We start from the raw sequence: 12,586 nt of genomic DNA, 5'->3' as shown, positions 1-12,586 counted from the left end.
CCTCTCTGATCTCTGAAGGCACCCTCCTGAAGACACAGGCCTTTATCTTCCTTGAGGTGGACTCTGACAGTTCCCCTAATTCTAGGCCATGCGGTGTGGTTAACCACTCTCTGCATCAACTGGGCTTACCCAGCAGGTCTCACTTGGCACCTGCAGTTCCTCCCTTCGGGAGCTTGTGAAAGCACAGAATACAGTGACCCAAAACATTCTCATTTAAAATCAAAAGTATTGTTTAATCTTAACCGTAGGAACAAAGCATAGCATAGTTTTAAAAACAGAAGTCTACATGCATGTCTATCTTACCTAGAGTCCTGTGCAAGCCTACTTCACACCCCGACCATCTGTTCCTCCATCCTTGAGAGACTGTCTTTGTAAAACCAGCCAAAGTTCTTTGTTCTCAGTTCCCCAGACTCGGGCAGCCCTGCCCCTTTGACAAACTCAGCAGGGGATTGGAGGTAGTCAGCCTCTTCTTAAATAAACCTCTTGTATTCATACAGCAAATCCCCTTACTGCAATCAGATACACATATAGAACAAAGTATTGATAAGCAGCCCCACACTCTCTCTCAGAGATGACCTGAAGCAGGCCATTCGTTCAAAGTAGTTTTATTATTCCTAGAATAGTAGAACAGCCATGGATCTGGAGAGAGGAGGTAAGCATTAAGTGACATTTAAAACAGTAAGCTATCCTGACTCCACAGTGCAACACTTGGGAATTCATGGCAGTAGCAAATGGCCACATTAGAATTCCTCAGCTGACATAAATCCAGGTTATATGGACTACTGAAGACACATTCACCACTTGTGTCAGTTAAGGCAGGGAACCCTCACCAACAGAACTGATGACACAGGTTATTTCTGAAAAAACTACAGGGGCCAGCATGCTCTGCTTGACAACAATGAAGTGGCCAGACAAAGCTCATTATCTGGGAGGCATCTCACTGTTAACAACACAGGGCATTTACTGTAGATTGCAACTTGAGTGTGCGCCCCAGACCCCACCCACTTCCACCAGCTAAGACAACAGCTGGAGGGTGCCTAGCTCTCTGGTCCTTGAGGAAGGACTGCAGGAACGAGGAGCAGAGATACAAAGCTGATGGAGGAAAATAGGGTGCTATTTCACTGCACTCACAGAGACACAAATGCTTGGAGTTTAGTAGGAGAGAGGCTTCGAGGCAAGCTTAGAAATGGATTAAACAGGCGGGGTTTTCCTCCCCCCTCCAATTACTAGCTACCCACAGTATTTCTCCACAGGGAGCACCAGTGGCCTGGAGTACTGCTCAGTCTGCAGCCACAGGACAAGCAGGTCAATAGCGGCTGGAGTCCCGAGAGCGAGACAGCTCTCTTTCCCTGACATGTTGGTCCCTGGCGCTTCTCTCCCATCGCTCTCTTGATCTAGTGCCTAGACATTCCTCTTGTCTGCTGCTGCGGCCTTCCCCCTTTCTGTTCTTGTCTTCTGCCTTTTCCTCCTTCCAGGCACTGCTCAGACCTTTCTGCTCCTGGTGCCCCTTGTCCCCTCGTCTCTCCACACCTCTCTTGCGACACTGCTCTTGCTCAGGTTCCTCTTCCAGATAAGTCCTGCTTGCATGCTTTCGCCCAGACCCATTCCGGGACTGCTGCCTTGGGTTAGCATATTGGTCATAGGCAGAGTCTTCCTTTTCCTTTTTAATCCAGGCTGTGGGAGGCGGCTCTCCTGCAGGGAGGGCCCTCTTCACATTTTGCAGGTCCCTCCTCTTCTCCTTCTGCTCTCTTTTGCTCTTCACTTTATCTGAAATACAGATTGATCCCTGTGAGAGAGAGAGAGACTCATGCAAGCACTGTCTCAGCCTCAACTCCACATGCTACAGCAACTCCGCACGTTCCATTCACCCTAGAATGTTTTCCTTCCAATATTTCCAGCTCCTGACCACAGAAGGCTCCTAGCTTCCCATGCTGCCTTCACCCATCCTTCCCACCACTCCATGTTGTCAGCACCCCTAATCAGGAAGCTCTCCCCCATTCCCTTATTTCACCCTGCTCGCCCCCCTCTCCCCCTTCCCGACACACACACACAAGCTTCCCAGCTAGGCTGTGCAGTCACATTTTGATTTGACTTGGTATCATCTGCTGTACCAAGTATCTGAGTGCAGGGATTACTGCAGTCCATCCTTAACACATTTGTACTGGTTTTCTTTAATAAGCATTAAGATATCCACCCAGTGGGTGTGTTTAAGACAGAGATGCTTGACTCCAAGGAGAGGGCTAGATTCCATGTTTAATTAAGGGACATGGGCCAGTGTAGTATACAGCCTCCCCACTGTGCATCCATAGCCAAGCTTCCTGGTGTCAGTGGGCATAGAGAGAGAGAGAGAATAGATCCATTAGATAGTAACTATACTTTATGTATTTAGTTTTATTGCCACATTCAGCACCACTCAGTGGGAAAATCTGCTCCCCATTAAATCCAATACTTTGCCTGCCCTGCAGTTCCCTTCCTTCGCCCTGACTCTCTTCTGTGATCCCTATGCATTCCTTCCCACAGACCTCCCTGTTCCAGCCTCTAAAATGATTAGCAGTTACATAGTTAATTTTCACACTGAAACATTAGTACTGGACTTTAAAGTTGACATTTCAAAAGAGATTAATAGAGAGCCAAAGAGCTCACATCTAAGCCATTGTTTCAGGCTCTCTGCACACTCAGGCAGGTGTATCAGCTACACTCAGTAAACATTCTGAAAGTTCCCTGAAGCCATGAGGGCTTAAAAAAAACACTTTCTTACTTTTTCAATATCAGATTTTGAGGCCAGAAGGGACTACTATGATCATCTAGTCTGACTTGCTGTACAACACAAACCAGAGATCCTCACCCAGTAAACTGTTTCAAGCCCATAAATTGTTTGAACAAGAGCACCTTTTTTCGAAAAGCATCCAGTCTTGATTTCAAGGCTTTCATAGATGCCAAGACCAGAAGTAACTATTGTGATCATGCCATCTGACTTCCTCTATAACACATGCCATGGAAAGGATTCCTATTTGAACCAGAACATTCAAAACAAAACAAAAAAAAAAAAAACACATCCAGTCTTGATTTAAGTTTCCAGTGATACAGAATCCATCATAATCTTTGGTAAATTGTTCCAGTGGTTAATTACCCTCACTATTAAAAATGTACACCTTTATTTCCAATAGGAATTTGTCTAACTTCTACTTCCAGCCACTGTTGGACTTTCATTTGCTACACTGAAGAGCCCATTAGCAAATATTTCTTCCCCATGTAGGTACTTATAGACTAATCAAGTCACCCCTTAGCCTTTTCTCTGTTAAGCTAAATAGTTTGAGTTCCTTGAGTATATCGCTATAAGGCATGCTTTCTAATTCATGGCTCTTCTCTGAACCCTCTCCAATTTATTAATAGCTTTTGAATTGTGGGCACCAGAATTGGACACAGGATTCCAGCAGTGATCACACCAGGGCCACACAGAGGTAAAATAACCTCTCTATTCCTACTTGAGTATCCTGTTTATTTATTTTTATATATATATATATATAATGATCACATTAGCTTTTTAGGCCACAGCATCACACTGGGAGGTCAAGTTCAGCTGATTATCCATCATGCTCCCCAAATCTCTCTTGGAGTCATTGCTTTGCCGGATAGAGGCCCCTATCATGTAAATATTGGCCTATATTCTTTGTTCCTAGATATATATGTTTAGATATATTAAAACACATTGTTTGCTTGTGCCCAGTTTACTAATTGATCCAGATCACTCTGAATCCGTGACCTGTCCTCTTCATTATTTACTACTCCCCCAATTTGTATAATCTACAAATATTATCAGTGATAATTTGATATTTTCTTCCAGGTCATTGATTAAAAAATGTTAAATACCATAGGGCCAAGAACCGATCCTTACAGGGCTTCTTAGAAACACACCTGCTTAATGATTATTCCTCATCTCCAATTACGTTTAGAGACCTATCAGTTAGCCAGCTTTTAATCCATTTAATGTGTACCATGTTAATTTTGTATCTGTCTACTTTTTAAATCAAAATGTCATGGTACCAAGTCAAAAGCCTTACAGAAGTCTCTCTCTCTCTCTCTCTCTCTCTATATATATATATTAATTACATGAACACTATTACCTTTATCAAACCAAATTTATAATCTCATCAAAAACAGAGTAAAAATGATAGCTTCCTACCATTGGATATGGTTGTACCTTCTTCTACCTTAAAGAAGTTTAGATTCTGCACAATCTGATTGTGTCAGGAAAGCCATATAAGGCCCACATGATATGTTGAAATGAGACAGGCAAGTACCTCTAAGCTTTAAAAATCAGGAAGCCAACCCCCTTCCCCCCAAACTAAGGGTAACCCCACTGCTCTCAGGTGTAGCTCTGCAGCCAGCCAGGAGCTTCAACTGAGAACTCCGTACATAAAGGATCCATCTGGTAAAGCAGCCCGTTCAGGTCAGCTATTACAGCCCCCGGGGTCTGGAAGGTGGGAGGGAAAGGGCAGGGGGAAAGAGAAGAGAGGAGAGGAGAGAGATCCACAGCCAGCAGAATGAGGACAGAATGCAGGACAATGGATTCCCCTAGCAGGATGGCAAAGGACAACTAGACACCAAGACTATGTCTCCCCATACTGTTCCCGTTGGCAAGTGCTTATTTGTGTTGCTCGATGTCTTGCGGGATTGAGGAGTTCTCACATGGTGTGTTTCCAGGATTAGGATTCTGGTAGGAACATGCTTCACCTTTATGCTTTTTCACTGGTACCTCACTGTCTTCTGAAGAAGAGTCAGATGAAGTAGGTGGAGGAGTTTTAGCCCCACAGCCTCTCTCACGTAGGACTTTTGTTACATCATCTATATCCTCAGAGTCCTTTGGAGGGCGATAGTTAGCGACATGGTCCACCCGAATTGTCCTTCCTTTTATCTACACAAAGGAAAGGCTGGATTATTAGTAAAGTTGCCAATAACCCACAAGGCTACAGGAAGTACACAGCACACAGGCGAAAGTCACAGGACTTGGGCTCCAAGCCTGAGCTCAAGACCTCCTTCTTTCACACATGATCAGGCTCCCTCTTTGTGATTACATTGGTAAGGGTCCTGTTACAAACCCCTGTCATAGAGAACATGCCCTGCCCCAGGACTCAAAGTAGAGCCATTCAGAAGGCCAGATAAATCCAGCGACGGTTTGAAACATCCCCTATCCAAGTATGGGCAGCCATGAGCTCCTCCTACCCCTACAGCCCGCTCTACCACAGCATCAGATGCTATTCCCACAAGAAAGGTTGGGGACCACTGCGTTAGGGAGAAACAAGAAGCAGAGAGGGAGAATGTGCATTCCTAGAACTCAAAGAGAGTCTGTAAGACTGACAAAATCACACATCAGTTCCAAGGCCCAGGATATAGCAGTTTTTGTGAAGCAGGGTTGCAATGACACTCAGAACAGGTGTGGTACTGGTTTGGAGAATGAGTAGGTCCATGACCAGAAAGAAACCCCATGACTCTCACTGGGACCAAGGCCAACAAAGTTGTATGAGGCAGTGGGTGCCAACAGTAGTCCAATGTGCCCATTGATAGAGGGGGTGAGGGCTGCAGCTGGCTCACAAAAGCTTTAGAAACACTAGCAGACACCAGGGCACAAGGAGGAGGTTTATCAAGGAGATTGAGAGCTGCTCTGCTTAAGGACAGTCGCAGTGATCAAGGAACAACAACATTAGTGTGATCAGAGCACTGAGCACTGTACTTCTGCTGATTGGAACTGTGGCCTGGGGAAGCTCCTGCCTCACAGTGATTTTTTGGAGGCACATTTTATTCCACATGTTGATAAGATGTTCAGAAAGATCTTATCAGATGTCAACAGCATTCTTCTTGGAGAGCAAAAATATCTTTTGCTGAAGAGTTCAAGCCTAAAAACAGGGGTTAAATATGGAAATGCCTTCTCTGCCAGAACTCTAGCACATTCTGGGGCAAATGAAAGGTTCAAGGGCTAAGGGCACAGGGCCCGTTTTGCAGTATTGTCTGCCTGCAAAATGAGCCTCTTTAGTCAGTGAACTGCAGTGTGGCATTTAGAGACAAGCTGATTCCTCCACTCCTGTTATTTCCCATAACCACTTTGTATGACCCACACACACACCTTTTTGTGAACAATTCTCTTCCAGTTATATACACTGTTGAGCACTTCCCCCTCCCCACCCCCTTTGGGGCATTTCTGTCCCCACCCCCAGATCTGTTCCCTGTAACTTAGAAGCTGCCACCTCCCTTGTGCGTCCCGGTTGGGGGGTGGGCGCACTGAAAAGAAGCCACCTCTGATCCTAGTACGGGGAGGCTTCAATGTGGTAGGGAGGAGGAAGGACCCTGCTTCCACAGCAGGAGTAGAGAGACTGGACAGGATCCTCCTTCCAGGTCACATTGTGGGGCATTGTGAGGCCAGCTGTACAAAAGGCTGATGCTAAGGTGGGGAGAGGGATAAGTGCCTGGGATCAGACACAAGCTCCCTTCACAATTCTACTCACTCCATCTTCTACTCCATACCTGAGCTGCCCTAGGTGGGTAGCTGGAGAGATCCCTTTGTGAGTTATAGAGGAAGCTGCACACTAGAGGAAACAGCTCTGAAGGTTGGATCCAGCCCATGTGCCATATTGGACATCTCTGCTCTTGTGGCACTAATATACTACTGTAATTCCCTCTGCAGACTCTATGGGAGCCACTATGGAAGCTTCTAACTGTGCACCCTTGGACATGAAAAGAATGGTGAACTGGAGCTCTGCGTGCCCTAATGTCATAGCAAATAACAGCCCTATACTAGCAGCCAATCTGGGCACAGACAGGGCTTTATTTAAAGGCAGGTCTCTCTTCTTTGACATACCAACCTTGATCCCATTAAAGTTGTCAACAGCAAGTATGGTGCTTCTCTGATCTTCATAGCAAATAAAACAGAAACCTTTTGATTTGCCAGTCTTTTTATCTCGCACAAGATTAATGTTCACAATTTCTCCATATCTAGAAAGAAAAAAGTGTAGTCACAATTGCTTAGTCTTAGCACCAAAGGCCAGGGAAATGACAATTCCATGGAAAACATATTAGGAAAAGTGCAACAGAGAAGGAAAAGTCACCAGCCCTCAAGATTCATTCTGCAATGATGGGGGGTGAGGAGGGAGGGGCAGTCTCTGAGAGACCACGTGTCATGCAGTATCAAGGCATAACACCAACCATTTGGTCTCATGCTGCCACCCTGCTAAACTACTGAAAATGAGAAATGAAATTCCACTTACTGTGAAAACACGCAGATGATATCACCTTCTGTCAACTCATAGGGGAGACCTCCTGCGGAGAAGAAAACAGGTGTTATGCTGCTCAATTGAATAGGACTGCAGTACAGCCTTTCTTCCTGGCCTTGCGGATTACCATGCCAATCTCCTCAACCCAATATGCCTCTCCTCTGGATCCCATACTCTAAGCAACAATTCTTCAAATATTCAAGTCACTTGATTTATTCAGAACAATATCATAATGCTGAAGAAGTTCTACAGAACTTTCTTAAATGCATAAAACAATCTTAATTTAGACCCAGGTCTGGAAATTAACACTAGAGACAAGGAGAAATTTGGATTAACCTCATTATAGAGAGAATCAGATTTTTAGAAGTACTCAACACCCAACGCTTTTAATTATTTTGAAAATCTAATTCCCATGGGTAGGGACTGAGCACTTGAAAATCTGGTCCAGTATATGCAACATGGACAAGTTAAGGCTGATTTGACAGCTTTAACTTTGCATTTCCTGATGGGTGTGTTTGATTTTATATCCTCAATGTTTCTGCTGATGCAAGTTTTGCATTTAGTTTTTTTTTTTTTTTTTTAGAAAACAGTTAGGAAATAGGGTTATCCCCTTATTGTAACACTACGGAATAGAAGAATTGTATTCTGTAGATTTCTTTAGGCATTAATCTTCACCACTCTAGATACATAGTTACAGAACTATCTTCTCAAGCTTTTGTTTCTTCAACAGCACCCCAAGCAGTTAGGCAAATTATTTAGAGAGTAATGTGACATCTCATCCTCACAACCCCCCAGTAAAAGTATTCCTCACTGGGGATTTATTCACAGAGCGTGTGAACTTCAGACATTTGGTTACCTGAAGACCAAGAGAACCCGATGTTCCTTTTGAAAAAAGAGACACCGTCAGCCTGAATTGCTTTGAAACTCATTTAAAATACTTCAATTTTCTGAGTGAGCCCCCTTTAATAGTACACCCAGGACTTTAGAAGTGGTTACGTGTTTCTGCTTTCCTCATCACGTTTAGGAAGATTTTATGGACCTTTCCTTCAGCCTTCCTGCAACCGTTCCTCTCTCTGCACACCCCTGCCTGTAGCTTTATTGCTGCTGTTATAGCAGAGTGTGGGGCAGAGCATGCATATGAGCAATGCTATTGTTCTCGTGTAGGAAAAAGACACTGCACTGTGTGTTTAAGTGCACTGAGAAGACAAGGATACAAAGGGAAAGAGTAGAGAACAAAACATAATAGTCAGTCAGTGGATCTGTGCTATGCCTTGACTTTTAAACATGTTTTGGGAGGTATCCCTTCAGTGTGCTAGACCCCCAAGGGGTCCCACACTTCCTCAAGGATAGGCCACATGGCCTCAATGCCTCCAAGACTCAAATCTCTGGGCTCCAGCAGTCCTGTTTCCCTTCCCCCACTCCCATGAGTGTTGCCCAGCAAATCCAACTGAACTAGACTCCTGTTCAAGGGACTTTTCCCCTGTTCAGGAATCAATGCATCTCAGCAGGTATTTGCCGTAACACTAGGCTACCTTTCAAAACAGAGTAGGGTTTATTAGTCAACTGAAACACAGAATCAGTAAGTCTGTAGGTTAGCAAAGAGAAGCAAAGGTTAAGACATAGTCCATAATGGCCAATGCCATGTTTCCCTTGAGCCACGCTGCTAGAAGTCATCTTGGTTTCCTTTCTCTGTCTGTCCCTTTGTCTTAGGTCCAGGAGAGCCTGCTGTCTCTCTCTGAGCCCAATACTTCTTACCACCTATTGTAACTTCCCCACATTGTCTTCCCAGCTAAGCTGGGAGCCTCCCATTGATAGCTGTCAACTGTTCAGTCACTGGGGTTTCCATTGTCTTAGTCAACTGATACAAGTTGGTCCCAGCCAGTCCTGAACAACCCATTCATGACACCCCAGTCAGTTACATGACAAAACACCTCAGGTCTCCTGCTCTTTCCACTCAGGGCATGCATCACTGGGGGTAGGTCTTCACTACCAATGTTAAAGCACTGCCGCGGCAGTGCTTTAGCATGCACGTGTAGTCGCAGCACCAGCGCTGGAAGAGAGCTCTGCCAGTACTGTAAAAAAACCACCCCCACGAGGGGAGCACGGCTCTCAGTGCTGCCAGAGCGCAGCTCCCAGTGCGGCTGCACTGTCTACACTGCCACTTTACAGCGCTGAAACTTGCATTGCTCAGGAGGGTGTTTTTTCACACCCCTGAGCAAGAAAGTTTCAGCGCTATAAAGAGGCAGTGTAGACAAGGCCTGAGAAAAGAGGGAAACTAAGATGCATATTAGAATAATAAATATATTACCAACATTCCCACACTTGTCATGGTACAAACAAATATTTTCCATTGAAAGTGTTATTTTCATTATGAATAGTAATAATATTTGTATTATGGCAGTGTGTAAGGATCCCAGTCATAGACCAGGACCCCACTGTGACAGGTACTCTACAGACACAGGACAAAAAGACAGTCACTGTCCCCAATTTAACACAAGACAAGAGACAACAGATGGACAAAATAAACAGATGGGGGAGAATTAGATAAACTTCCTTATAAATAATTTTCCAAGTGAGAACTGAGAGTGATCTTACAACCTTACCCACAGAGTTAGTTGCATTGAAACCTTTAACAATCCATTCAACTACAGGGCATGATGTTAGCAAAAAGATGATGGGGTGTACATTGCTAATGAGGGTAGTAAAATAATTTGCCAGCCAGAAGAAAGGGTACTTGGACTGGAGCAGTCAGGGTATGTGTGGAGGATGCACAGGCTAGTTAAACAGCTGGACTGTAATTGCTTAAGGGACTTGTATACTAATCTTCAGTTATGCAGGGTTCAGGTTACAGATAAGTTAGAGTTGTAGATGTTCAGTTTAAGTCAATGGGAGCCACAGGAGTGCCCACTCTGAAATATCAGGGCCTTGGGGTATGTGTCCTCACTGTCCTATGAGTTAGCACTGTGTAGAGAGGCACCTGCAGGACATTCAGGTAGCTGAGTGGAAGTTCCTCTTGTGGAAAGCAACTATTAAGGAAGCCAAGCCATGTGCATGACACAGAGAGAGAGATGTGCAGAGAGTTGGAGGTTATTACACCTTATGAGAAAGCAGAAAGAACATCCTGCAGCAGAGACTGGCGATACTGCAAAAAGGACAGAATGGGGAAATGCTATTTTATCTCAAATAGAAAAAACCCAACTATGAATACCAGCCTTTTACCAGCCAATGCAGGCTGAATGGATGAAGAAAAACCAGTGGCAGTTGGCAACATATGGATAAGAGAAGTGGTTCAAGATCAGGAATCCAGAGCTAGAGGAACAGAAGAGATTACACTTTCACAGCAGCAGGGGAAGATGCCCATCATGACAGCATGTCCAAATATAAAGTCCATAACCTGAACCTGGGAGAACTAGGAAAGAGTCCTGAAGTCTTGGGAAAGAAAGACATTCTAGAGCTCCTTATTCCTGAGCCTCTTTGGGCCTAAAGCATATCAAGACTGCATGATCCATCCCCTGAGCAACATACCAGCAAGGAAGACCCGGGAGTCCTTGCACCCACAACATGTTCTCTCAGTGCCTCTCAACAGAGACTGACATTGTTACAGCACACAGCAACAGTGAAATAGACTTCACTTGGTGCTCAGCCTCCAGAGCTGACTCACAGGGGTCATGGTACAGGACTTGGGGGAACCAGCACCAAGACTGCTGTACCAAGTACATACCCACGAAGATCCAGGCGCTATCACTGTACTCTGCATGCCAGGACACCTTCTCCTGTACGCCCAGCTCAGCCTCCCGTTGATTCAGCTCATTGATCAGTTTCACCTTCGTCAGAGGGCTTCAGGACAAAGGCCAAACAGTTAACAAGGTATGGACATCTCCCTGTCCAATGACTCCCTCCACCCCCTCATACAGCCAGCCACGAACACCCCCCCATGTACCCCCTATGCAGCTCCCTGCCCCACACAAACCCCTACGCAGCCCCCACAAAGAGCCTCTGCCACCACATATGCCCCTGCAGCCAACCACAAACAGCCCCCATTCCACCTATGCAGCCTCCCGGACCCCCACATATCCCCCATGCAGCCACCTCCAAACAACCCTCATACTCCCTATGCTGCCTCTCCCCCCAAACAGCCCCTGTATCCCGCATGCAGCTCCCTGCCCGCCACATATCCCTATGCAGCCCCCACAAACAGCCTCCCGCCACCACATAAGCCTCGACCAGCCCCTATAATCGCCTACGCAGCTCCCTGCCCATGTAGCCCCCACAAACAGCCCCGCGTAACCCCACAAGCGGCCCCACACGCAGAACAGGCCCCTGAAACCTACTTCATCGTGGCAACTACAAGCCCCCAGCTCTCGCGCACGCGCACTTCTCCGGGAGCCCGCCCGGGATGAGATCGCGCGCATCCGGCGGTAAGCCCCGCCCCTCGCCGAGCAGCGCGCAGCCTCGTCCGTCGCCACTTGCTGGGGGGGTGGCTGGGCTTGCAGGGGGCGGAGCGAAAAGGGGCCGTTGAACACGAGCGGTTTCCCGCCGGCCGCGCCTCGCCTCGCCTCGCCGCGACGCGCCGCTAGGGGCGAGGGCCCGGCCCGGCTCCTCAGCGCGTTGGCTGCGCTGCGCTACCGGAGTCTGCGTCCGCAGGGGCCGCCCAGGGCCAGTCAGAGCCGAGCGGAGCTCATGGCTCCGGCAAGGGCTGAGCGCCGCAGCGCCTGGCAGCCGCGCTGCACGAAGCCTGCGCCGTAGGCACGGCTGAGCGAAGCGCAGGGAGCCCACAGGGCTGTGAGCCTATTGCGGGGGCTGGGTACCTAGAGGGTGTCGGGGGATGATGGGTGTCTAGGTCGGGGAGGCGGAGGGGATTGTGCAGGAAGTGGCAGGGGGCTCAGGGGTCCCTGGGGGAGGCAGAGGGGATTGTGCAGGAAGTGGCAGGGGGCTCAGGGGTCCCTGGGGGAGGCAGAGGGGATTGTGCAGGAAGTGGCAGGGGGCTCAGGGGTCCCTGGGGGAGGCAGAGGGGATTGTGCAGGAAGTGGCAGGGGGCTTAGGGGGTCCCGGGGGAGGCAGAGGGGATTGGGCAGGAAGTGGCAGGGGGCTAAGGGGTCCCTGGGGGAGGCAGAGGGGATTGGGCAGGAAGTGGCAGGGGGCTCAGGGGTCCGGGGGAGGCAGAGGGGATTGTGCAGGAAGTGGCAGGGGGCTCAGGGATCCCGGGGGAGGCAGAGGGGATTGTGCAGGAAGTGGCAGGGGGCTCAGGGGTCCTGGGGGAGGCAGAGGGGATTGTGCAGGAAGTGGCAGGGGGCTCAGGGGTCCCTGGGGGAGGCAGAGGG

The 12,586-nt window shown here is 47.6% G+C and overlaps 1 protein-coding gene across 1 annotated transcript; it reads right to left on the bottom strand.

The window, feature by feature from the left end:
• Nucleotides 1-206: 206 nt before the first annotated feature.
• On the bottom strand, nucleotides 207-12,056 carry RBMX2 (RNA binding motif protein X-linked 2). Its single transcript, XM_038417408.2, has 6 exons — nucleotides 11,597-12,056; nucleotides 10,987-11,102; nucleotides 7,260-7,311; nucleotides 6,858-6,987; nucleotides 4,735-4,915; nucleotides 207-1,767 (listed from the first exon to the last, which is right to left on the bottom strand). Exons 1-6 carry the CDS (start codon nucleotides 11,599-11,601, stop codon nucleotides 1,307-1,309), a joined length of 945 nt encoding a protein of 314 aa, XP_038273336.1. The 5' UTR covers nucleotides 11,602-12,056; the 3' UTR covers nucleotides 207-1,306.
• Nucleotides 12,057-12,586: the final 530 nt, after the last annotated feature.

Source organism: Dermochelys coriacea, chromosome 9 (assembly GCF_009764565.3).
Source record: "Dermochelys coriacea isolate rDerCor1 chromosome 9, rDerCor1.pri.v4, whole genome shotgun sequence".
Lineage (NCBI taxonomy): Eukaryota > Metazoa > Chordata > Testudines > Dermochelyidae > Dermochelys > Dermochelys coriacea.
The sequence above is the reverse complement of the archived record's forward strand: the minus strand, read 5'-3'. Positions and strand labels throughout refer to the sequence as shown.